We start from the raw sequence: 25,414 nt of genomic DNA on the forward strand, positions 1-25,414 counted from the left end.
CTATGAAGATTCTCATTCATCCAGGTCATGATATACAGTATCTAGTAGAATTAAGTCTAAAACAACTGGACTTTTCTGAGTTTTTCTTGAAAACGTTTCACCACTCATCCGAGTGGCTTCTTCAGTTCAAATGACTGGTAGGGAATTCCCCGGTATTTAAACTCTTGATGGTAGTAGAGTCACAGACATCCAATCACAATGGTTCCATTGAACTTGTTCAGTTAGGTGTTAGCTGAAACTGACAGGTGTAAGAAGGTATGATCCAATCACAATGGTACCAAGATTCTCATTGATGAAGGTGTTAATCCTTCAAAGTACATGACTGGAAGTGTGAACTGTTGTGAAACTGCCGGGGTAAGGATGTCAACGCGCCATTGTATGTTGGTGACAAGCGGTGTCTCAGGCCCCCTCCTCTGTTCAGGGATGGTTTTTCCAGGTTGGCATAAATGGCCTCTTTCACACCTCTTTCAAACCATCTGTCCTCTCGGTCCAAAATATGCACGTTACTGTCCTCAAAAGAGTGACCTTTTTCTTTGAGGTGTAGATAGACCGCTGAGTCTTGTCCTGAGGAGTTTGCCCGCCTATGTTGGGCCATTCTCTTACAGAGAGGTTGTTTTGTCTCCCCAATGTATAAGTCTGAGCACTCTTCACTACACTGGACAGCATAGACCACATTACTTTTCATGTGCTTGGGTGTTGGGTCTTTCGGGTGCACCAGCTTCTGTCTCAGGGTGTTGCTGGGTTTGAAAAACACAGGAATGCGATGTTTGTTGAAAATTCTCCTAAGTTTTTCTGATGTTCCAGCAACATATGGAATGACTATGTTGTTTCGCCTGCTGTGTTCCTCCCTTCTGTTTGTAGGTCTGGTCTTTCTGTTGGTCTTTGATTTGGTTTTGATGAAGGCCCAGTCTGGGTACCCACAAGTTTTCAGAGCTCCTTTTAGATGTTTATATTCTTTCTCCTTGGCCTCTGCATTGGATGCCACAGTTTCAGCCCGATGATGTAGAGTCCTAATTACACCCAGTTTATGTTCCAAAGGGTGGTGGGAATCAAACAGCAAGTACTGGTCTGTGTGGGTGGGTTTCCTGTATACTTCAATATCCAGGTCCCTCCCCTCTTTGATAACTATAGCACAGTCCAAAAAAGCCAGTTTGCTGTCTTTCACATCTTCCCTTGTGAACGTGATGTTTTTGTCCACCGAGTTTATGTGTTTGGTGAAGGCTGGAACCTCGCGTTCTTTAATTTTGACCCAGGTGTCATCCACATATCTGAACCAATGACTTGGTGTTGTTCCCTTGAAGGTGTCCAGGGCTTTCTTTTCCACTTCTTCCATGTAAAGGTTCGCTACAATTGGAGACACAGGCGAACCCATGGCACAGCCATGTTTTTGTCTATAGAAAACGTCCTTGTGCTTGAAGTAAGTGGTATTGAGACATAGGTCCAGTAAGGAACAAACTTGTTCTGGGGTCAGCTTTGTTCTGCTGCTGAGGGTGGTGTCTTGTTTCAGCCGTTTCCTCACTGTATCAATTGCCTCGGCAGTGGGTATGCATGTGAACAGAGATGTTACGTCATAGGACACCATTGTATCATCGATCTCCAGCTTTAACTCCTTCACTTTTTGACAAAGTCCATGGAGTTCTGAATGTGGTGTACTGTGTTTCCAACTAAGGGGGCTAAGATGTTGGCCACGTATTTAGCAATGTTATAAGTCACACAGTTAATGCTGCTGACAATTGGCCTCAAAGGGGCTCCTTCTTTGTGTATTTTTGGGAGTCCATATAGGCATGGAGTGGCTTCGCCTGGGTAAAGGCGACGATACAAAGCTGGACTGATGACCTTTTCCTTCTCAAGGTGCTGCAAGCAGTCTATAACCTTCTTCTTGTAGTTGCTTGTTGGATCTCTCTTGAGTTGCTCATATGTGTCTGAATCGTTGAGCAGTGTGGACACTTTGGCATGGTAGTCTGATGTATTCAGTACCACTGTACACCTTCCTTTATCTGCTGGCAGGATGGTGACACTTGAGTCCTTGGCAAGTGATGTCAGAGCCCTCCTCTCTTGCAGACTTAGATTGGAAGGGGGAGCTTTAGCATTAGCTAGGGCTGCTGATACTTTTAACCGGATGTTTTCAGCCTCATCCACTGGTATCTTATTGTTGTGGATGGATGATTCTGTGGCTGTGATGAAGTCTACCACTGGTACATACCGTGGGGCCACTGCAAAGTTCAGTCCCTTGGCTAAGACATCCTTCTCTGGTTCTGTGAGTTCCCTGTCTGATAAATTCTTTACCCACAGATCCTTGATGTTCTGGCATGTCTTGTTTTCATCTTCCTTCCTCCCTGTTGATTTGTCTGTTCGCTGGGTGTTGTTGGTACGTGATAATAAACTGGTGAATTTGTTTATTTGCCTCTCCTTGCCCTTGGCATGTTGTGCAAGTTGCGCCCGCTCTGTGAATTCAACCACTCTTTGCAACGTCAGCACCGGTAGTTTTGCTGTCAGTCTCTGTTTTGCATTATCAAATTTATGAACCAGGACCTCAATTGAGAAGTTAGTCTGCCTCACCCGTTCATTTAACAGTTGTTTCTGGGCTTTCTGAAGGATCACCTTGGCCCTGTGACCTTTAACCGAAGAACCCAGACGTAGGCTGCATGGTGTGATTCCCTGATATCGGCATCGTAGGTTAAAACGAAGATGGTTTCTGTAATCCGCAAGTTTTCTGGCCGTCCTCTCATATTCCCGTACCAATTTTAGGGTATTCTCCCCAAATTGAGTAGCAATATGTCTGCAAGAGAGGAGGGCTCTGACATCACTTGCCAAGGACTCAAGTGTCACCATCCTGCCAGCAGATAAAGGAAGGTGTACAGTGGTACTGAATACATCAGACTACCATGCCAAAGTGTCCACACTGCTCAACGATTCAGACACATATGAGCAACTCAAGAGAGATCCAACAAGCAACTACAAGAAGAAGGTTATAGACTGCTTGCAGCACCTTGAGAAGGAAAAGGTCATCAGTCCAGCTTTGTATCGTCGCCTTTACCCAGGCGAAGCCACTCCATGCCTATATGGACTCCCAAAAATACACAAAGAAGGAGCCCCTTTGAGGCCAATTGTCAGCAGCATTAACTGTGTGACTTATAACATTGCTAAATACGTGGCCAACATCTTAGCCCCCTTAGTTGGAAACACAGTACACCACATTCAGAACTCCATGGACTTTGTCAAAAAAGTGAAGGAGTTAAAGCTGGAGATCGATGATACAATGGTGTCCTATGACGTAACATCTCTGTTCACATGCATACCCACTGCCGAGGCAATTGATACAGTGAGGAAACGGCTGAAACAAGACACCACCCTCAGCAGCAGAACAAAGCTGACCCCAGAACAAGTTTGTTCCTTACTGGACCTATGTCTCAATACCACTTACTTCAAGCACAAGGACGTTTTCTATAGACAAAAACATGGCTGTGCCATGGGTTCGCCTGTGTCTCCAATTGTAGCGAACCTTTACATGGAAGAAGTGGAAAAGAAAGCCCTGGACACCTTCAAGGGAACAACACCAAGTCATTGGTTCAGATATGTGGATGACACCTGGGTCAAAATTAAAGAACGCGAGGTTCCAGCCTTCACCAAACACATAAACTCGGTGGACAAAAACATCACGTTCACAAGGGAAGATGTGAAAGACAGCAAACTGGCTTTTTTGGACTGTGCTATAGTTATCAAAGAGGGGAGGGACCTGGATATTGAAGTATACAGGAAACCCACCCACACAGACCAGTACTTGCTGTTTGATTCCCACCACCCTTTGGAACATAAACTGGGTGTAATTAGGACTCTACATCATCGGGCTGAAACTGTGGCATCCAATGCAGAGGCCAAGGAGAAAGAATATAAACATCTAAAAGGAGCTCTGAAAACTTGTGGGTACCCAGACTGGGCCTTCATCAAAACCAAATCAAAGACCAACAGAAAGACCAGACCTACAAACAGAAGGGAGGAACACAGCAGGCGAAACAACATAGTCATTCCATATGTTGCTGGAACATCAGAAAAACTTAGGAGAATTTTCAACAAACATCGCATTCCTGTGTTTTTCAAACCCAGCAACACCCTGAGACAGAAGCTGGTGCACCCGAAAGACCCAACACCCAAGCACATGAAAAGTAATGTGGTCTATGCTGTCCAGTGTAGTGAAGAGTGCTCAGACTTATACATTGGGGAGACAAAACAACCTCTCTGTAAGAGAATGGCCCAACATAGGCGGGCAAACTCCTCAGGACAAGACTCAGCGGTCTATCTACACCTCAAAGAAAAAGGTCACTCTTTTGAGGACAGTAACGTGCATATTTTGGACCGAGAGGACAGATGGTTTGAAAGAGGTGTGAAAGAGGCCATTTATGCCAACCTGGAAAAACCATCCCTGAACAGAGGAGGGGGCCTGAGACACCGCTTGTCACCAACATACAATGGCGCGTTGACATCCTTACCCCGGCAGTTTCACAACAGTTCACACTTCCAGTCATGTACTTTGAAGGATTAACACCTTCATCAATGAGAATCTTGGTACCATTGTGATTGGATCATACCTTCTTACACCTGTCAGTTTCAGCTAACACCTAACTGAACAAGTTCAATGGAACCATTGTGATTGGATGTCTGTGACTCTACTACCATCAAGAGTTTAAATACCGGGGAATTCCCTACCAGTCATTTGAACTGAAGAAGCCACTCGGATGAGTGGTGAAACGTTTTCAAGAAAAAACTCAGAAAAGTCCAGTTGTTTTAGACTTAATTCTACTAGATACTGCACAATCTAGTTTTCCTGCACAATCTACTATTTCTCTACAATCTAGTATTCCTGCACAATCTAGTATTCCTGCACAATCTACTATTTCTGTACAATCTAGTTTTCCTGCACAATCTACTATTTCTGTACAATCTAGTTTTCCTGCACAATCTACTATTTCTGTACAATCTAGTTTTCCTGCACAATCTACTATTTCTGTACAATCTAGTTTTCCTGCACAATCTACTATTTCTGCACAATCTAGTATTCCTGCACAATCTACTATTTCTGCACAATCTAGTATTCCTGCACAATCTATTATTTCTCTACAATCTAGTTTTCCTGCACAATCTACTATTTCTGTACAATCTAGTTTTCCTGCACAATCTACTATTTCTGTACAATCTAGTTTTCCTGCACAATCTACTATTTCTGTACAATCTAGTTTTCCTGCACTGCCTAGTATTCCTGCAAAACTATGCACACTATACAATGTTTGTACACTATAGTATTCCTGTACTATCTGCTGTTCTACACAATCTAGTATTCCTGCACATCTTGTGTTCCTGTACAATCTACTATACCTGTACAATAGTATTCTAACTGTATTCCCAGATGTTTAGATGGTGCAAATACTCCCGTATCCAGTCCATTTCCTTTACCCTACTGCTATGATTTTGGTTCAGCCCAGTCAGGTTCAAATCCCCCTTTCCTCTTGAGCCCGACTTCTCACCCTTTCAGCCCAGGCTGTACCCACAAGGATGGCTGATACTGCCCATTAATACCATAGTTCCCTAGTAGGTAAGGCTTAAAAAAGACACATGTCTATGAAGCTAAGCCCATTTACAAGATGACCCTGAGAAAGGCAACTAATAGGGGGGGGCCACACTATGGGATTTAGCTTTAACCCATGTGATTTTTGATTATCAGACTAATCCTCGCAACCCTATGTAACCCATTCAGAACACAAAAAGAAGACCAACTGTAAAGCTGCTTACATCTGCAACATGCTGCAAGTTATTATTATTATTATTAACATTTATTTATAAAGCGCCAACATATCCCGCAGCGCTGTACAATAAGTGGGTTTCATACATTGGGCATACAGAGTAACATATAAAGCAATCAATAACCGATACAGGAGGGGAAGGCAGCCCTGCCCAAAAGAGCTTACACTCTACAAGGAGTAACATATAAAGCAATCAATAACCGATACAGGAGGGGAAGAGAGCCCTGCCCAAAAGAGCTTACACTCTACAAGGAGTAACATATAAAGCAATCAATAACCGATACAGGAGGGGAAGAGAGCCCTGCCCAAAAGAGCTTACAATCTACAAGGAGTAACATATAAAGCAACCAATAACCGATACAAGAGGTGAGCCCTGCCCAAAAGAGCTTACAATCTACAAGTTAAAGTGAACTTTCCCTTTAACCCTTTTTACCAGACAGGATGAGACCCACTAGAGTGCAACAGTCAGGGTTAAATGGCTTTTTTTATTATTGAATCTAGTGCATTATTATGTATTAATGTGATTATAGGCTTTGGGATTAGCCTATTCATTGCATGGAGCGCCGGGGAGTGAGCAGGAGAATAAAGGACGTGTTCAGACAGAGGTTCTTTTTATTATAATGTGGGTTCTGGGCGGCAGTGCTTCCTGGCCCGGCACCCAGCCTTGTGTGGTGTGGAAGGGGGTAACCGGCGGGTCACCTCTCCGAATGCTGGGGGTGATGGGTGTCACATTTAATGAAAATAATGGAGAGAGATGGGATCTGAGGAGATAAGTGCTCACACAGACAGGGGGGCATGGGGGGAAGAGAAAGGAGAAGGGAGGGGGGGGCTTAGCTAGTGTCTTGGTGGGAGATGAGGAGCGAGAGACCCCCCCCTTAGTGACAGGGAACAAGTGAGGAAGGCGGCTGTGAGGGGGGGGCAGGCAGCTTGTGAGATCAGGAAGGATCAGGCAATGGGCACAGAGGTAGGCAGTGAGTGTAAAACATCCGGGCTATTGTGCTCAGTACATTTCAGCTGATCACCTCTGGAAGAGCAGACAGGAGGCGGCAGCGGAGACATTACCAGCGGCACTACCCTGGCAGTAGGCGGGCAGCAGGCAGCGGCGGGCAGCAGGCTCCATGTGAAGCTCACAACTGCCAGGTAAGAACTCATTCTCATCAAGCTCAGCGCCGTAGTCATGCCCGTTACTATGCCTGTTACTATGGAACCACTCAGCATATTCTGCCCACAAAGTTCTTCCTGGCAGGGAATCTAAGTTCAAGGAGCTAGTTTGGAGTCGTTTGGCCGGATGGGCATTAATGACATAGGGGAGTCTATAAATCTTCCCAGGGGCTGGCATTAATAATATATAGTGTCCCCATGTACCTTTCCAAGGGTGGCAGAATTGGCATTAATAATATATAGTGCTCTCATACACCTTCCCTTGGCATTAATGCTATATAGTGCTCTCATACACCTTCCCAAGGGGTGGCAGCATTGGCATTATTGCTATATAGGGATCTTATACACCTTCCCAAGGGGTGGCAGCATTGGCATTATTGCTATATAGGGATCTTATACACCTTCCCAAGGGGTGGCAGCATTGGCATTAATGCTATATAGTGATCTTATACACCTTCCCAAGGGTGGCAGCATTGGCATTAATAATATATAGGGATCTTATACACCTTCCCAATGGTGGCAGCATTGGCATTAATGCTATATAGGGATCTCATACACCTTTCCAAGGGGTGGCAGCATTGGCATTAATAATATATAGGGATCTTATACACCTTCCCAATGGTGGCAGCATTGGCATTAATGCTATATAGGGATCTCATACACCTTTCCAAGGGGTTGCAGCATTGGCATTATTGCTATATAGGGATCTTATACACCTTCCCAAGGGTTGGCAGCATTGGCATTAATGCTACATAGTGTCCCCGTGTACCTTCCCAAGGGGTGGCAGCATTGGCATTAATAATATATAGGGATCTCGTACACCTTCCCAAGGGGTGGCAGCATTGGCATTAATGCTATATAGTGATCTTATACACCTTCCCAAGGGGTTGCAGCATTGGCATTAATGCTATATAGTGATCTTATACACCTTCCCAAGGGGTGGCAGCATTGGCATTAATGCTATATAGGGATCCCATACACCTTCCCAAGGGGTGGCAGCACTGGCATTAATGCTTTATAGGGATCTTATACAACTTCCCAAGGGGTGGCAGCATTGGCATTAATGCTATATAGTGATCTTATACACCTTCCCAAGGGGTGGCAGCATTGGCATTAATGCTATATAAGGATCTTATACACCTTCCCAAGGGTTGGCAGCACTGGCATTAATGCTATATAGGGATCTCATACAACTTCCCAAGGGGTGGCAGCATTGGCATTAATAATATATAGTGCTCTCATACATCTTCCCAAGGGGTGGCAGCATTGGCATTAATGCTATATAAGGATTTTATACACCTTCCCAAGGGGTGGCAGCATTGGCATTAATGCTATATAGTGATCTTATAAACCTTCCCAAGGGGTGGCAGCATTGGCATTAATGCTATATGGTGTCCCCATGTACCTTTCCAAAGGGTGGCAGCATTGGCATTAATGCTATATAGGGATCTTGTACAACTTCCCAAGGGGTGGCAGCATTGGCATTAATGCTATATAGGGATCTTATACACCTTCCCAAGGGGTGGCAGCATTGGCATTAATGCTATATAGGGATCTCATACACCTTCCCAAGGGGTGGCAGCATTGGCATTAATGCTATATAGTGATCTCATACACCTTCCCAAGGGGTGGCAGCATTGGCATTAATGCTATATAGGGATCTCATACACCTTCCCAAGGGATGGCAGCATTGGCATTAATGCTATATAGGGATCTCATACACCTTCCCAAGGGATGGCAGCATTGGCATTAATGCTATATAGGGATCTCATACACCTTCCCAAGGGGTGGCAGCATTGGCATTAATGCTATATAGTGATCTTATACACCTTCCCAAGGGGTGGCAGCATTGGCATTAATGCTATATAGTGATCTCATACACCTTCCCAAGGGGTGGCAGCATTGGCATTAATGCTATATAGGGATCTCATACACCTTCCCAAGGGATGGCAGCATTGGCATTAATGCTATATAGGGATCTCATACACCTTCCCAAGGGATGGCAGCATTGGCATTAATGCTATATAGGGATCTCATACACCTTCCCAAGGGGTGGCAGCATTGGCATTAATGCTATATAGGGATCTCATACACCTTCCCAAGGGATGGCAGCATTGGCATTAATGCTATATAGGGATCTCATACACCTTCCCAAGGGATGGCAGCATTGGCATTAATGCTATATAGGGATCTTATACACCTTCCCAAGGAGGTACAGTATATTAGGATTGGTGGTAATTGCATGTGATGCTGGCATATACCTTACCAAAAGGGGGCAATATGTTAGGAATGGCTTTAATGATGTATTTGTATGGGAATACAGAGGTACAGTAAATATGTATATTCTAAAGGGTAATATGTTATAGCTTCCATGGGTTATAGTATTTTGGTAGTACTGATAAATAATGGGACTGGCAAATCCAAGAGTGTTCCAGTGTGTGCAGGGGTGTATCAAGGCGATATTTACCTTCCCCAGGGGCCCTGGTGCGTTAGAATAGGTGCTAATTTAGTAGTACAGTGTGACAGGACAGCCATTAATGACATATATATATATATACACCTTTCAAAGGAACTATAGTATATATGGCACTCATGACATATGCTACTGGCAACTACTTTCCAAAAGGGGCACAGTATGATAGAATAAGAATTAAACTGTTATAGATTTACCAGAGGGCACCACTGTGACAAGATAAGCAGAATGGCAAATATTTCACAAGGGGAGCACTATATTAGGATTGGCATTAGTGGTATATGGCACCTATAAATAACTTCCTAAAGGGAAACAGTAAGTAAATGTAGGTAGGATATTGCACTGATGTATACAAATGTGTAATATCAAAGTGGGACCTAGCAGGGGGGTACAGTATATTAAGATGGCATTATTGAGATGCTGATATATAACTTCCATAGGGGCACTAAAAAGATAAGGGACCAGCAAATACTTCCCAGGGGGAATAGTGTGTTAGGGCATTAATGAAATATTGCGGCTAAAGTATTTTAGGCTGGGCACTAATCATATATGAGGTTGATGTATAGGAGTATAGTACATTATTATGGCATTAATGAAACGGTACCTCACCTATAACTTACCAGTGGCTGCAGTATGTTGTGATTGGTGTTACTGAAAACACAGCATTCTAAGCAACTTTATTACACATTTTCTATGGTTTTAGTTACTTGTAAATGTAATTGAAAGCAGTACTTTTATGTTTGGTTTCTGGTTTCTGTGAATTTAATGCTCAGAGCTGCCCCTGTCCATCTCCCACCCAGTTACTGACACCCCTGCTACACCCTATGATAGGGAACTGACACAATAATGACTTATAAGGAAATTAAATGCTTCCAAAAAGCCCCTAATGTGTATAGAAGAGTTATATCCACTGGGGAGGGAAAGCAATGCCTATATCTGTAGCTGTGTAACCGGTTATAACTATATTATGGCCAATGTGGCACTTTAATTGTCAGTTTCCTGGCAGAGATATGAGGAATGAGGGTTCGGCATCGGATCCTGTAGGTTCTTTGGGATAATAGTGTAAGGGCCCTAATGAAGGAACCCGCTCTCCAGCCCTTAGAACAGAGAGATTCTTATTGATCTTTAATGCAACAAAAAAGATGAAAGAACGGACTCTCCGGACTGATATAAGGGAATAAAACGATCCGGCTTATCCACACGAGGAACTGTGAGAATTTCCAATACAACAGAAATATATACAGTATCTCTCCCATACTGTGCATCCTGTGTATGTTCCCTATGGGTCACGGCTTAACCACACACGGGGAACGACCTGTTGGGTTATTATTTATGTAAGTTATTAATTATATGGCACCAACATATTCAGCAGCGCTGTATAACAGAGAGATATATATATATATGTGTATAGAATACAGTAACCTGACTGGATAGATACAGAGTACTGTATCCACGCGCAGTCGGGTTACCGTATCCATGCGCAGTCGGGTTACTGCAGTCGGGTTACTGTATCCACGCGCAGTGGGGTTACCGTATCCATGCACAGTCGGGTTACCATATCCATGCGCAGTGGGGTTACCGTATCCACGCGCAGTGGGGTTACCGTATCCACGCGCAGTCGGGTTACCGTATCCACGCGCAGTCGGTTACCGTATCCACGCGCAGTCGGGTTACCGTATCCATGCGCAGTCGGGTTACTGCAGTCGGGTTACCGTATCCACGCACAGTCAGGTTACCGTATCCATGCGCAGTCGGGTTACCGTATCCATGCGCAGTCGGGTTACCATATCCACGCGCAGTCGGGTTACCGTATCCACGCGCAGTCGGGTTACCGTATCCACGTGCAGTCGGGTTACCGTATCCATGCGCAGTCGGGTTACCGTATCCACGCGCAGTCGGGTTACCGTATCCACGCGCAGTCGGGTTACCGTATCCACGCGCAGTCGGGTTACCGTATCCATGCGCAGTCGGGTTACCGTATCCACGCGCAGTCGGGTTACCGTATCCACGCGCAGTCGGGTTTGCGCAGTCGGGTTACCATATCCATGCGCAGTCGGGTTACCGTATCCATGCGCAGTCGGATTACTGTATCCATGCACAGTCGGGTTACCATATCCATGCGCAGTCGGGTTACCGCAGTCGGGTTACCGTATCCATGCGCAGTCGGGTTACCGTATCCATGCGCAGTCGGGTTACCGTATCCATGCACAGTCGGGTTACCATATCCATGCGCAGTCGGGTTACCGGGTTACCATATCCATGCGCAGTCGGGTTACCGTATCCATGCGCAGTCGGATTACTGTATCCATGCGCAGTCGGGTTACCGTATCCATGCGCAGTCGGGTTACCGTATCCATGCGCAGTCGGATTACTGTATCCATGCACAGTCGGGTTACCATATCCATGCGCAGTCGGGTTACCGCAGTCGGGTTACCGTATCCATGCGCAGTCGGGTTACCGTATCCATGTGCAGTCGGGTTACCGTATCCATGCGCAGTCGGGTTACCGTATCCATGCGCAGTCGGGTTACCATATCCATGCGCAGTCGGGTTACCGCAGTCGGGTTACCGTATCCATGCGCAGTCGGGTTACCGTATCCATGTGCAGTCGGGTTACCGTATCCATGCGCAGTCGGGTTACCGTATCCATGCGCAGTCGGGTTACCTCCATGCGCAGTCGGGTTACCATATCCATGCGCAGTCGGGTTACCGGGTTACCGTATCCATGCGCAGTCGGGTTACCGTATCCATGCGCAGTCGGATTACTGTATCCATGCACAGTCGGGTTACCATATCCATGCGCAGTCGGGTTACCGCAGTCGGGTTACCGTATCCATGCGCAGTCGGGTTACCGTATCCATGCGCAGTCGGGTTACCGTATCCATGCGCAGTCGGGTTACCGTATCCATGCGCAGTCGGGTTACCGTATCCATGCGCAGTCGGGTTACCGTATCCATGCGCAGTCGGGTTACCGTATCCATGCACAGTCGGGTTACCATATCCATGGGCAGTCGGGTTACCAGGTTACCGTATCCATGCGCAGTCGGGTTACCGTATCCATGCGCAGTCGGGTTACCATATCCATGCACAGTCGGGTTACCATATCCATGCGCAGTCGGGTTACCGTATCCATGCGCAGTCGGATTACTGTATCCATGCACAGTCGGGTTACCGTATCCATGCGCAGTCGGGTTACCGTATCCATGCGCAGTCGGATTACTGTATCCATGCACAGTCGGGTTACCATATACATGCGCAGTCGGTTTACCGCAGTTGGGTTACCGTATCCATGCGCAGTCGGGTTACCGTATCCATGTGCAGTCGGGTTACCGTATCCATGTGCAGTCGCGTTACCGTATCCATGTGCAGTCGGGTTACCGTATCCATGTGCAGTCGGGTTACCGTATCCATGTGCAGTCGGGTTACCGTATCCATGCGCAGTCGGGTTACCGTATCCATGCGCAGTCGGGTTACCGTATCCATGCGCAGTCGGATTACCGTATCCATGCGCAGTCGGATTACCGTATCCATGCGCAGTCGGATTACCGTATCCATGCGCAGTCGAGTTACTGTATCTGAAGAATTTTGAAGGCTGTTATTTCCAGTGTTTGGTGTGCCAGAGACCTGTGCCCTGTTCTTTCGGTGCAAGTGTGCTACGCCTATTGGTGCAGGGAGCTTAGGGAACTCTGGAACTACTGCCTGGTTGGGTGGTGGCGGTAACTCCAGGATTCCCCTGCACCTATACAAGTCAGAACAGAAGGCGGGTAGGAAGCACTGGGGACAACTATATAGAAGTACAAGGAGCGCATTTTGCCACAAGTTCCTATAATGAAAGTGGTTTTACAGGTAACTGACTGCAGGGGAAAGCGCAAAGTGCCCGCAAAGTGCCCGCTGTGCTTGCAGATGTAAATAAGCCCTCCTACATGGATACAGTGTGCCAGGGGAATGAAGTGATGTCCTTCTTGCAAGAGCAGCCCACACTGGGGCGCTGTTTGATTAGCACAAGGGGCAGATTGCACAACAGCAACAGTAACACCAGAAAATAAAGGTGGTCCAAAGTAATTAAAATATAATGTACTGTTGCCCTGCACTGGTACAGCTGGGGTGTTTGCTACAGAAACCCTACTATAGTTAATATAAATACCCCGCTGTGTAGCCCTGGGGGCAGCTATTCCTGCACTGGTACAGCTGGGGTGTTTGCTACAGAAACCCTACTATAGTTTATATAAATACCCCGCTGTGTAGCCCCGGGGGCAGCCATTCCTGCACTGGTACAGCTGGGGTGTTTGCTACAGAAACCCTACTATAGTTTATATAAATACCCTGCTGTGTAGCCCCGGGGGCAGCCATTCCTGCACTGGTACAGCTGGGGTGTTTGCTACAGAAACCCTACTATAGTTTATATAAATACCCCGCTGTGTAGCCCCGGGGGCAGCCATTCCTGCACTGGTACAGCTGGGGTGTTTGCTACAGAAACCCTACTATAGTTTATATAAATACCCGCTGTGTAGCCCCGGGGGCAGCCATTCCTGCACTGGTACAGCTGGGGTGTTTGCTACAGAAACCCTACTATAGTTTATATAAATACCCTGCTGTGTAGCCCCGGGGGCAGCCATTCCTGCACTGGTACAGCTGGGGTGTTTGCTACAGAAACCCTACTATAGTTTATATAAATACCCCGCTGTGTAGCCCCGGGGGCAGCCATTCCTGCACTGGTACAGCTGGGGTGTTTGCTACAGAAACCCTACTATAGTTTATATAAATACCCGCTGTGTAGCCCCGGGGGCAGCCATTCCTGCACTGGTACAGCTGGGGTGTTTGCTACAGAAACCCTACTATAGTTTATATAAATACACCGCTGTGTAGCCCCGGGGGCAGCCGTTCCTGCACTGGTACAGCTGGGGTGTTTGCTACAGAAACCCTACTATAGTTTATATAAATACCCGCTGTGTAGCCCCGGGGGCAGCCATTCCTGCACTGGTACAGCTGGGGTGTTTGCTACAGAAACCCTACTATAGTTTATATAAATACCCCGCTGTGTAGCTCCGGGGGCAGCCATTCCTGCACTGGTACAGCTGGGGTGTTTGCTACAGAAACCCTACTATAGTTTATATAAATACCCCGCTGTGTAGCCCCGGGGGCAGCCGTTCCTGCACTGGTACAGCTGGGGTGTTTGCTACAGAAACCCTACTATAGTTTATATAAATACACCGCTGTGTAGCCCCGGGGGCAGCCGTTCCTGCACTGGTACAGCTGGGGTGTTTGCTACAGAAACCCTACTATAGTTTATATAAATAACCCGCTGTGTAGCTCCGGGGGCAGCCATTCCTGCACTGGTACAGCTGGGGTGTTTGCTACAGAAACCCTACTATAGTTTATATAAATACCCCGCTGTGTAGCTCCGGGGGCAGCCATTCCTGCACTGGTACAGCTGGGGTGTTTGCTACAGAAACCCTACTATAGTTTATATAAATACCCCGCTGTGTAGCCCCGGGGGCAGCCGTTCCTGCACTGGTACAGCTGGGGTGTTTGCTACAGAAACCCTACTATAGTTTATATAAATACCCCGCTGTGTAGCCCCGGGGGCAGCCATTCCTGCACTGGTACAGCTGGGGTGTTTGCTACAGAAACCCTACTATAGTTTATATAAATACCCTGCTGTGTAGCCCCGGGGGCAGCCATTCCTGCTCTGGTACAGCTGGGGTGTTTGCTACAGAAACCCTTCTATAGTTTATATAAATACCCCGCTGTGTAGCCCTGGGGGCAGCTATTCCTGCACTGGTACAGCTGGGGTGTTTGCTACAGAAACCCTACTATAGTTTATATAAATACCCCGCTGTGTAGCCCCGGGGGCAGCCATTCCTGCACTGGTACAGCTGGGGTGTTTGCTACAGAAACCCTACTATAGTTTATATAAATACCCCGCTGTGTAGCTCCGGGGGCAGCCATTCCTGCACTGGTACAGCTGGGGTGTTTGCTACAGAAACCCTACTATAGTTTATATAAATACCCCACTGTGTAGCCCCGGGGGCAGCCGTTCCTGCACTGGTATAGCTGGGGTGTTTGCTACAGAAACCCTACTATAGTTTATATAAATACCCGCTGTGTAGCCCCGGGGGCAGCCATTCCTGCACTGGTACAGCTGGGGTGTTTGCTACAGAAACCCTACTATAGTTTATATAAATACCCCGCTGTGTAGCCCCGGGGGCAGCCATTCCTGCACTGGTACAGCTGGGGTGTTTGCTACAGAAACCCTACTATAGTTTATATAAATACCCCGCTGTGTAGCCCCGGGGGCAGCCATTCCTGCACTGGTACAGCTGGGGTGTTTGCTACAGAAACCCTACTATAGTTTATATAAATACCCCGCTGTGTAGCCCCGGGGGCAGCCATTCCTGCACTGGTACAGCTGGGGTGTTTGCTACAGAAACCCTACTATAGTTTATATAAATACCCCGCTGTGTAGCCCCGGGGGCAGCCGTTCCTGCACTGGTACAGCTGGGGTGTTTGCTACAGAAACCCTACTATAGTTTATATAAATACCCCGCTGTGTAGCCCCGGGGGCAGCCATTCCTGCACTGGTACAGCTGGGGTGTTTGCTACAGAAACCCTACTATAGTTTATATAAATACCCCGCTGTGTAGCCCCGGGGGCAGCCGTTCCTGCACCGGTACAACTGGGGTGTTTGCTACAGAAACCCTACTATAGTTTATATAAATACCCTGCTGTGTAGCCCCGGGGGCAGCCATTCCTGCACTGGTACAGCTGGGGTGTTTGCTACAGAAACCCTACTATAGTTTATATAAATACCCTGCTGTGTAGCCCCGGGGGCAGCCATTCCTGCACCGGTACAACTGGGGTGTTTGCTACAGAAACCCTACTATAGTTTATATATAGTTTTGAGTTATTTGCCTTCCTCCTCTGACTCTTTCCAAATGGGGGGGTCACTGACCCCGAAAGCCAAAAAACAATTGCTCTGTGAGGCTACAATTTTACTGTTATTGTTACTTTTTATTACTTATCTTGCTATTTAGGCCCTCCTCTATTGATGTCCCTGTATCTCTTTTAAACCACTGCCTAGGCAAAATTGCCCCCTAGCAACCAGATAGCCCCTGAAATTCCAAATGGGAGAGCTGCTGAACAAAAAGCTAAATAACTCAAAAACCACAAATAATAAAAAATGAAGACCAATTGCAAATTGTCTCAGAATAGTACTCTGATACTAAAAGCAAAGTTTATATATATTGCTAATAAATTTCTTGTACAGGTATGGGACCTGTTATCCAGAATGCTCGGGACCTGGGGTTTCCGGATAAGGGATCTTTCTGTAATTTGGATCTCCATAACTTAAGTCTGCTAAAAATCATTTAAATATTGAATAAACCCAATAGGCTTTGTTTGCCTTCAGTAATGATTAATAATATCTTAGTTGGGATCAAGTACAGGTACTGTTTTATTATTACAGAGAAAAGGGAATCATTTAACCTTTAAATAAACCCAATAGGGCTGTTCTGCCCCCAATAAGGGGTAATTATATCTTAGTTGGGATCAAGTACAGGTACTGTTTTATTATTACAGAGAAAAGGGAATCATTTAACCATTAAATAAACCCAATAGGGCTGTTCTGCCCCCAATAAGGGGTAATTATATCTTAGTTGGGATCAAGTACAGATACTGTTTTATTATTACAGAGAAAAGGGAATCATTTAACCATTAAATAAACCCAATAGGGCTGTTCTGCCCCCAATAAGGGGTAATTATATCTTAGTTGGGATCAAGTACAAGTACTGTTTTATTATTACAGAGAAAAGGGAATCATTTTTAAAAATTAGAATTATTAGCTTATAATGGAGTCTAGGGGAGATGGTCTTTCCGTAATTCGGAACTTTCTAGATAACGGATTTCCGAATAAGGGATCCTATACCTGTACCAAATTCCCAAATTATGTTGCTGCAGTTGCTATAACCAGAGGACAGTTTTACTCCCTGTTGCTCACTGTGTAGTATTTAGGGGTTAAGTCTGGCAGATCACGAGGTGCAATAATGGTGGGATCTATGCAGGTTAGGGTTACTAACCCAGTAGAGAGCTGGACTGTATAAAAAGGATGCTGTATGTAGGGCAGTATAATCATGGAGTACATCTATATTCATATCTGGTGAGCTGGGAGCTGGCAGTGCTTTTATATGTTCTTCTATGTAACCCCTTGGTAATACTGTGAAGCCTTGAGGAAGTAAGTATAGATGATTATTAAAGGCAACACAAACCCAAATAACTCTTTTTCTTTACTCCAGTATACTGGTGCTGGTATAGTATTGCTCCTTGAGGAAATCAGTCATGGCAGCAGGGTTGGACTGGGCCAGCAGGACAATGTGAAAAAACCTGGTGGGCCCTGCCGACCCAGACCCAATCCCTGCTTGCCCGCCCCTGTCACCTACCCGCTGCCCTTCCTCCCGTGATGGTGGCAAAAGTAAAGGTCCCCATACACTGGCAGATCCGCTTGGTTGGCGATGTCACCAAGCGAGCGGATCTTCTCCCAATATTCCCACCTACGGGTGGGCGATATCGGGAGAATCCAGGGTAATTCAATCTTTTGGCCCTGGGGCCAAACGATCGAATTATAATGACGGGTATAGGCAAAGTCGGTCCAGGGACCGAATCAACGAGCCAATGTGGTCCCCAATCCGACTAGATTTTCTAACCTACCTGATCGAGATCTGCCCGATTTCAGGCCACATATCAGTCAGGCAGGCCCGTCGGTAGTGCCCCTACACGGGCTGATTAGCTGCCGAATCGGTCAATAATCGAACCAATATCGGCAGCTACTATCGGCCCGTGTATGAGGGACCTTAAGATGTGAATTTGTGTGGGGGTGAAGGGGCTGGTGATGGGGACGGTCGGGGCCCTAGAGGGGGTGTGGGGCCCCTGGGGGTACTTGCACACCCCAGTTTGACCCCTGCATGGCAGCCCAGGTATTAGCTGAATATGTAGGAATTTTTCACTCTGCGTATGCATCATTATACCCCAGGGCATTGGGGGGCTGTGCTGGCAGCTGGGACACAAGCCTCATCCATCAAGCCCAACGGATCCCTATAAGCCTGCCATCATCATTGTCATTGGAGCAGGAAATAAAGGGGAAATAAGCATGAGAAATAGATAAGGAAAAGGGATAAGGCGAATAGGAAACTGGGAAATGGTTCCTGGGTCCGAGGTTTCCTTTTGGGTCCGTACCATCCCAGTTCAACACTAAGCACGAAGATTAAAAAAGCAACCCCCCCCCCGTCCGTTTGCCAGAGCCCCTCTGTGCCGCTGCAAAGTGAAGCTTTATGGGAATTTACAGATTGCTTTCCCTCTTTGGTAATGAACGTTATATCTCACATCAGCTCCGGGACTTCTGTGCAGCCGGGCTGGAGATTTGCTGTGGGAATAAGTTCATTAAAGGTGAAGGATGGGTGAAGTTAATGCCACCATAAAGGTGAAGTATTGGCGCAGTAATTCTACAGGCGCCCGACGCATCCTCCGTATCCCGCACTGATTTTTGCCTACTGTAGGCAGGGGGGGGGGGGGGAATGGAATAGAAAAGAAAAAAACCTGGAATTCATGTTAATTCCGAGCAATTATTTTTTAAGATCTTTTCATAAAAACACATTTAGTGTAAGAATACTATAGAGCATTTTGTGATTTATATGTTCCGGCCTTCATGATATTCAGCATTAGAAGTATTTATGGCTTTAGTTGCCCTTTAACATAGAGGCATCACAGTGCCGTATCCCAGCGGCCGTGCAGTGTGGCCGGGCCAATCAGATGTAGGTCACTGTGCTTACGCTGCATCATTTATAAGCCATAAATCAGTAAAGGAAACAAATTAAAGAAATCATCTCCCATTGTGCCGTTTCCTTCGGTTTATTCCAGCCGTCTCCCCACCCCAGTTACCTCCCTGAGCCGGAAAATAGAGGCTTGGCCGACCTTGATAAAGGGCTTCCTATTCCTTTCCTGTATTTAGCCGCTTTCTCCCAGCGCCGCCGGCTCTTTCTAAACAGGTTTCATTGGGGAATTACTGCTACAGGCTGTTGCTTTAAAGGGATCGTGTTGCTGAGATAATTAAGACTCTGCAATTGGTGGGAGAAGCTTCCTTCAAATGTCATTGTAGCTGCAACGTTGCATTTGGTAGCTTTGTCACTTGCAACTGGAAACATGGCAACACTCGCTTTTGAACTTTTTTAGTAAATGAAACTGAGGAAACGTTGCCAAGGACCGTAGCAACCAGGTAGTTGTCTGAATGACAGACGAACAGGCACAGATTTGTGGCAAAGCCAAAAAGGCCCCTGGGCATAGGGTGGCAGGACTTCAGGGACAGCATGTCGCTCAGATAGGGTTGCCATCCTCCTGCACGGGAACTGGACAGGGAGGCGGGGCATGATGGCACAGGGGGTGGGGCTATGACAGTCTTAGAGAATTCTGCCTGGTTTTCCAAAATGGAAAAAAAGGTAGTTTTGACCCGGTCAAAACAGGACAGGTGGCAACCCTACGTAAATTGGGTCCGGAGCACTGGGGAATTGCAAGCAAGGGGTGGGGGACAGGGCGATGCACCAAGATGGGGGCCTAGGGGCAGGGTCGGACTGGACCGCTGGGACACCGGGAAAAATCCTGGTGGGCCTTGGCTCTAGACCCGACCCTTGCCGGCGCAACCCCTGCCTGACCGCTCCTCCCCTGACGGGTTAAATTTACGTGCTCGGGGGAGGATGTCAGGTGGGGGGCCCTGCGAGGGGGGTTAGGGGACACGGCCGGCAGGGGCACCTGCAGCCCCGGTGGGCCATTCAACCCCCAGTCTGACCCTGCCTAGGGGCCCCCCTATATGCAAATCGGGCCTGCAGACACAAAGATGACTGGGAGAGGGTTTACATACAAGGATATGAGGGGCAGAGAGCATTCTACATTCCAGGTCAGAGAGGCCTGAAAAAGTCAAAAAGCAGATAAAAAGACCAACTGCAACCTTGTATAGGAACTTTATATTTATATAGTCTACTGTAGCCAGGGCGTATTTACTATAGAGTCACATGATGGCCCTGGCAATAGAACATGTCATGGATTGGCCATTGCAGTCTGGATGTAATGATAAGTAGTGACCCTCTCACTTCCCCCCACAGTCTCTGGGGCTTATTTTATTTACCCCTGAGCAGTAACCCATAGCAACCAATCAGTGATTAGCTTTTTTTCCAGCCAGCATCAAGTTGAACAATAGGCAACAGGTTACTGCCCAGGTGCAAATTTGCCCAGTGTTTATAAATGAGCCCCAGTACTGTCATTGAAAGGGGACTTAAACCGTAAAACTAAAATGTCGCTTGGCGAAAGGAATGTCATTCTAAGCAATGTCCCAGTACCCATTAGAAACAGTATTATAGCAGGTATGTGTAGATGTAATTGCTATAAAGCAGTGTTCGGCTGTCCCGTGATGGTCTCTGCACTGGTGCTTCTGTCTTTTGAAATCTGGCCTATTACCAGCCCTGTCTCGGCTGGAGGAAAGCCAAATGCTGCTACATAGTCAGAACCAGCAGTGCAGAATGGGACAGGCACTGACATTTACAAGGAACTTACAAACAGGTTCGGACTGGGGGGTGCAAGGCCCACCGGGCCTTCTGCTTCAGGGGCCCCTGCACCCCCAAATGGACCTCGCCGCCTTCACCCATCCGCAGAGGCCCCCCAACACCCTCCGACCCAGGGTCGGACTGGGCCGCCGGGACACCGGGAAGAATCTCGGTGGGCCCCGGCAGCCCAGACCCGACCCATGTCGCGCTCCCCCTGCCCAACCGCTCCAGCCCTGACGCGTTAAATTTACACGCTCGGGGGAGGACGACGGGTGGGGGGCCCTGCGAGGGGGGTCCCTATGGGGGGGCTATGGGCACAGGCACCTGCAGGGCCCCTGGGGCGGGAGCCCCGGTGGGCCCTTCACCCCCCAGTCCGACCCCGCCAGACCCTGCTCTGACCCCCCAGTTCACCCCCCAGTCCGACCCTGCTCCCCCGGAGCGCTCCTTAAATCCACTTACCTGCGGTGCGTTGGAGGGGACCACAGGTGCGTCCTGGGTGGGAACTGATCTGGGCCACCGGGGCCCACTGGGTTTTTTCCCAGTACCCCGGCAGCCCAGTCTGACGCTGCTTACAAACCACTGCAATGTTCTTATACATGTATATTGAGAAGTTTTTTAGAATGACATTTTCTATCATTAGTTTTGGGTTTATATCCCCTTTAATTCCCAGGTCTCCTACAGTGAGACTGAGCCGGAGATAAGGAAGGAGAGGAGGAACGGGATTGAGTAAAGTGTAGCAAAGCCGACATCTTCGTACTTTTGGTGCCTGATCGCGCGCCTGATGCCGTCTCTATAACTCTCACCTGCTGCTAGTTGCTAAGCAACCGTGTCACAACCCCAAAATATAGACATCACTTGGCCGCCGGCTTCGGTATTTGTAACATTCATGAAGGAAATAGACTAAAAAAAAATAAAAAAATAAAATAAAAAGCCATTTAATGATAATAAATAAGAGCTGCTGTCGCCGGCATACGTAAGAGATCCATTCTCTAAGCGACTCAGTGATGAAGGAACCCGCGGCGGGAATTACGTGATGGTATTCTATAGTTACGGATAAATCAGCGCCAAACGGATTGATAGTAGAGGGGTCACTGAAACGCACTTTTATTCTTACCTTTAGATTTACTTTCAGTTTATTTGTTTTTGTTTTGAGGTTTCCAGTTTGGAAATTAAAGGGGAACTAAACCCACTTAAACATCATAGGGCTCCTGCCGACTCCCCCTTCCAGAACTGCCATGACTTTGCATAACTAGGGTCGGACTGGGCCCTGCTTGGGGGAGGGATTTGGGCGGGCCCCGGGTGGGTCTGTGGGGGCCAGGGTGGGGGCCCCGGGTGGTGTATAGGGGCCAAGGCGGAGGCCCCTTGTGGGGGTGTGGGGCCCCTGGGACAGGAGACCCCCAGTCCGACCCTGCCCATAACAGCCCCATTGGCCCATATCAGTTGGGCAGCGGAACTGGTAGCAGCCATGTTGGTCCATTTCATTTCTTCTCATAAATTATATAACAAAGTCTGCAACCAATCAGCTGGCAGCATTTATTGGCTGCTGGGAGCTATTAGACTGGGAGAAAATCTTGCCCCTAATATTACATAGGTCACTTTTAGTATCATGTAGACATTGATATTCTGAGACATTTTTGCCATTGGTCTTCTTTGTTCAGCAGCTCTGCAGTTTGGCATTTCAGCAGCTGGTTGCTAGGTGTTATTTTACCATAGCAATTAAGTGGTTGTTTGAATATGAGACTAGAAAATGATCAGACGAGGGACCAAATAGGAGGAAAAGTAATAAAAAGTAAGAATAACAATAAATGGAGCCTCACAGAGCAATTGTTTTTGGCTGCCGGGGGTCAGTGACCCCCATTTGAAAGGTAGATGAAGAAGGCAAATGATAAGAGATAAATAATAAAGACCAATTGCAAAGTTGCTTGGAATAAGATATTCTATAATATGACTAAATTTTAACCCCGTTGGGCCTCATATTTGCCGTACAAGCCGAAGGCAAACAGTACACACCGGCCCGGGGATAAGAACAGCCGGCAAAGCTTTGATTGATTTGTTTCCACTGAAACCATTACAGTCTGCAAGGGGTTAAACTGATTCTAAAAGAGAGAATTTCCGTGACTCCTCCCACGTTTATGGGCACGTTCTCCATCTGATGATTGTGCCCCAAATAAATAAGGTGCATTTGGCACAGGGGTGAGTACACCCATACTGAGAGCTGATAGGCTATCTCTCTCCCTAGCACTGTGATTGGTCAGATGGGAATATTATCTGAATGGCTAACTGAATACTGAGCATACATAATCTCTCAGGGGATGTTAAAGGGCCAGTTGGCTTGATTTTTATTAGCTGTGATGTTTTCAGCCCTCGTTTTATCTGTTGTCTTGCTTGGTAATACCGAATATATTGTTTTTAGTCTATATGGGGGTCAAGTAAACTATAAGGATATTAGCAGTCACTGAGGGGTTCTGTGCCCATATAAAGGCACAAGGCTGCAGGCTGAGTTATACAGGGAACTCTGAGTATCACTCATGTATTATAAGGGATAATGTACCCCCTACTGTAAATGATAAGGATATTAGCAGTCACTGAGGGGTTCTGTGCCCATATAAAGGCACAAGGCTGCAGGCTGAGTTATACAGGGAACTCTGAGTATCACTCATGCATTATAAGGGATAATGTACCCCCTACTGTAAATGATAAGGATATTAGCAGTCACTGAGGGGTTCTGTGCCCATATAAAGGCACAAGGCTGCAGGCTGAGTTATACAGGGAACTCTGAGTATCACTCATGTATTATAAGGGATAATGTACCCCCTACTGTAAATGATAAGGATATTAGCAGTCACTGAGGGGTTCTGTGCCCATATAAAGGCACAAGGCTGCAGGCTGAGTTATACAGGGAACTCTGAGTATCACTCATGTATTATAAGGGATAATGTACCCCCTACTGTAAATGATAAGGATATTAGCAGTCACTGAGGGGTTCTGTGCCCATATAAAGGCACAAGGCTGCAGGCTGAGTTATACAGGGAACTCTGAGTATCACTCATGTATTATAAGGGATAATGTACCCCCTACTGTAAATGATAAGGATATTAGCAGTCACTGAGGGGTTCTGTGCCCCCCATATAAAGGCACAAGGCTGCAGGCTGAGTTATACAGGGAACTCTGAGTATCACTCATGTATTATAAGGGATAATGTACCCCCTACTGTAAATGATAAGGATATTAGCAGTCACTGAGGGCTTCTGTGCCCATATAAAGGCACAAGGCTGCAGGCTGAGTTATACAGGGAACTCTGAGTATCACTCATGTATTATAAGGGATAATGTACCCCCTACTGTAAATGATAAGGATATTAGCAGTCACTGAGGGGTTCTGTGCCCATATAAAGGCACAAGGCTGCAGGCTGAGTTATACAGGGAACTCTGAGTATCACTCATGTATTATAAGGGATAATGTACCCCCTACTGTAAATGATAAGGATATTAGCAGTCACTGAGGGCTTCTGTGCCCATATAAAGGCACAAGGCTGCAGGCTGAGTTATACAGGGAACTCTGAGTATCACTCATGTATTATAAGGGATAATGTACCCCCTACTGTAAATGATAAGGATATTAGCAGTCACTGAGGGGTTCTGTGCCCATATAAAGGCACAAGGCTGCAGGCTGAGTTATACAGGGAACTCTGAGTATCACTCATGTATTATAAGGGATAATGTACCCCCTACTGTAAATGATAAGGATATTAGCAGTCACTGAGGGGTTCTGTGCCCATATAAAGGCACAAGGCTGCAGGCTGAGTTATACAGGGAACTCTGTTCATAGAAATGCCGCCCCCCCCTGTGGTACAATGGTACCTGCTGCTTCTTGTAATGGGAGGGAATAGGGGAGGGGCCCCAGGTAGCCTAAGAACAATGGAGCCTTACACAAGGCTGAATCAGTGGCTTCTTTATACCAAAACAAGGCAAGATGAGAATAATTATCCATTCCGCTCGTTATGTTTCCATGAAATAAATAATGAGGCAAGTAAATAATAATTATGGTACAGCGGCCATTAAATGTGTCAGAGCCCCAGCAATAAAACCGGAGAGAGCGAGCGGCAGACACGACGGAACAACCAAGGGCACATTTATTTCCCTGCGCTTCTCCAGAGCCACGGGAAACAGATGTATTTTCTTAGTAAATATTCCCCGCGCAGGAGGCAGTTGCGCTGACAGACGAGGCAGATCCCTATCTCGCTAACAGGCGGCTTTATTAAAGTGACTTTGCCTATTATTTCCCATTTGCTTATCACATCCAATGACACCGTTTATCCGGAGTAATAAATTACGGCGTCTCCCACTCCCAGCGAGGGGAAGCAACGCGTGGGCAAAGCAAAGGGCCAGGACAATGCAAGGGCAG

General features: G+C 46.9%; 1 protein-coding gene and 1 pseudogene across 1 annotated transcript; one reads left to right on the forward strand and one right to left on the reverse strand.

The window, feature by feature from the left end:
* Positions 1-379: 379 nt before the first annotated feature.
* On the reverse strand, positions 380-2,775 carry LOC116408375 (annotated as a pseudogene).
* Positions 2,776-2,788: 13 nt separating this feature from the next.
* Positions 2,789-4,462, forward strand: LOC116408376 (the record flags this gene model as incomplete). The annotated part of the gene is made up of 1 exon (XM_031895150.1): positions 2,789-4,462. A coding segment is annotated over one exon (1,674 nt), but the record flags the coding sequence as incomplete, so codon positions are not given.
* Between the last annotated feature and the right edge of the window lie 20,952 nt (positions 4,463-25,414).

This window comes from Xenopus tropicalis, chromosome 1 (assembly GCF_000004195.4).
Source record: "Xenopus tropicalis strain Nigerian chromosome 1, UCB_Xtro_10.0, whole genome shotgun sequence".
In the NCBI taxonomy this organism is placed as follows: domain Eukaryota; kingdom Metazoa; phylum Chordata; class Amphibia; order Anura; family Pipidae; genus Xenopus; species Xenopus tropicalis.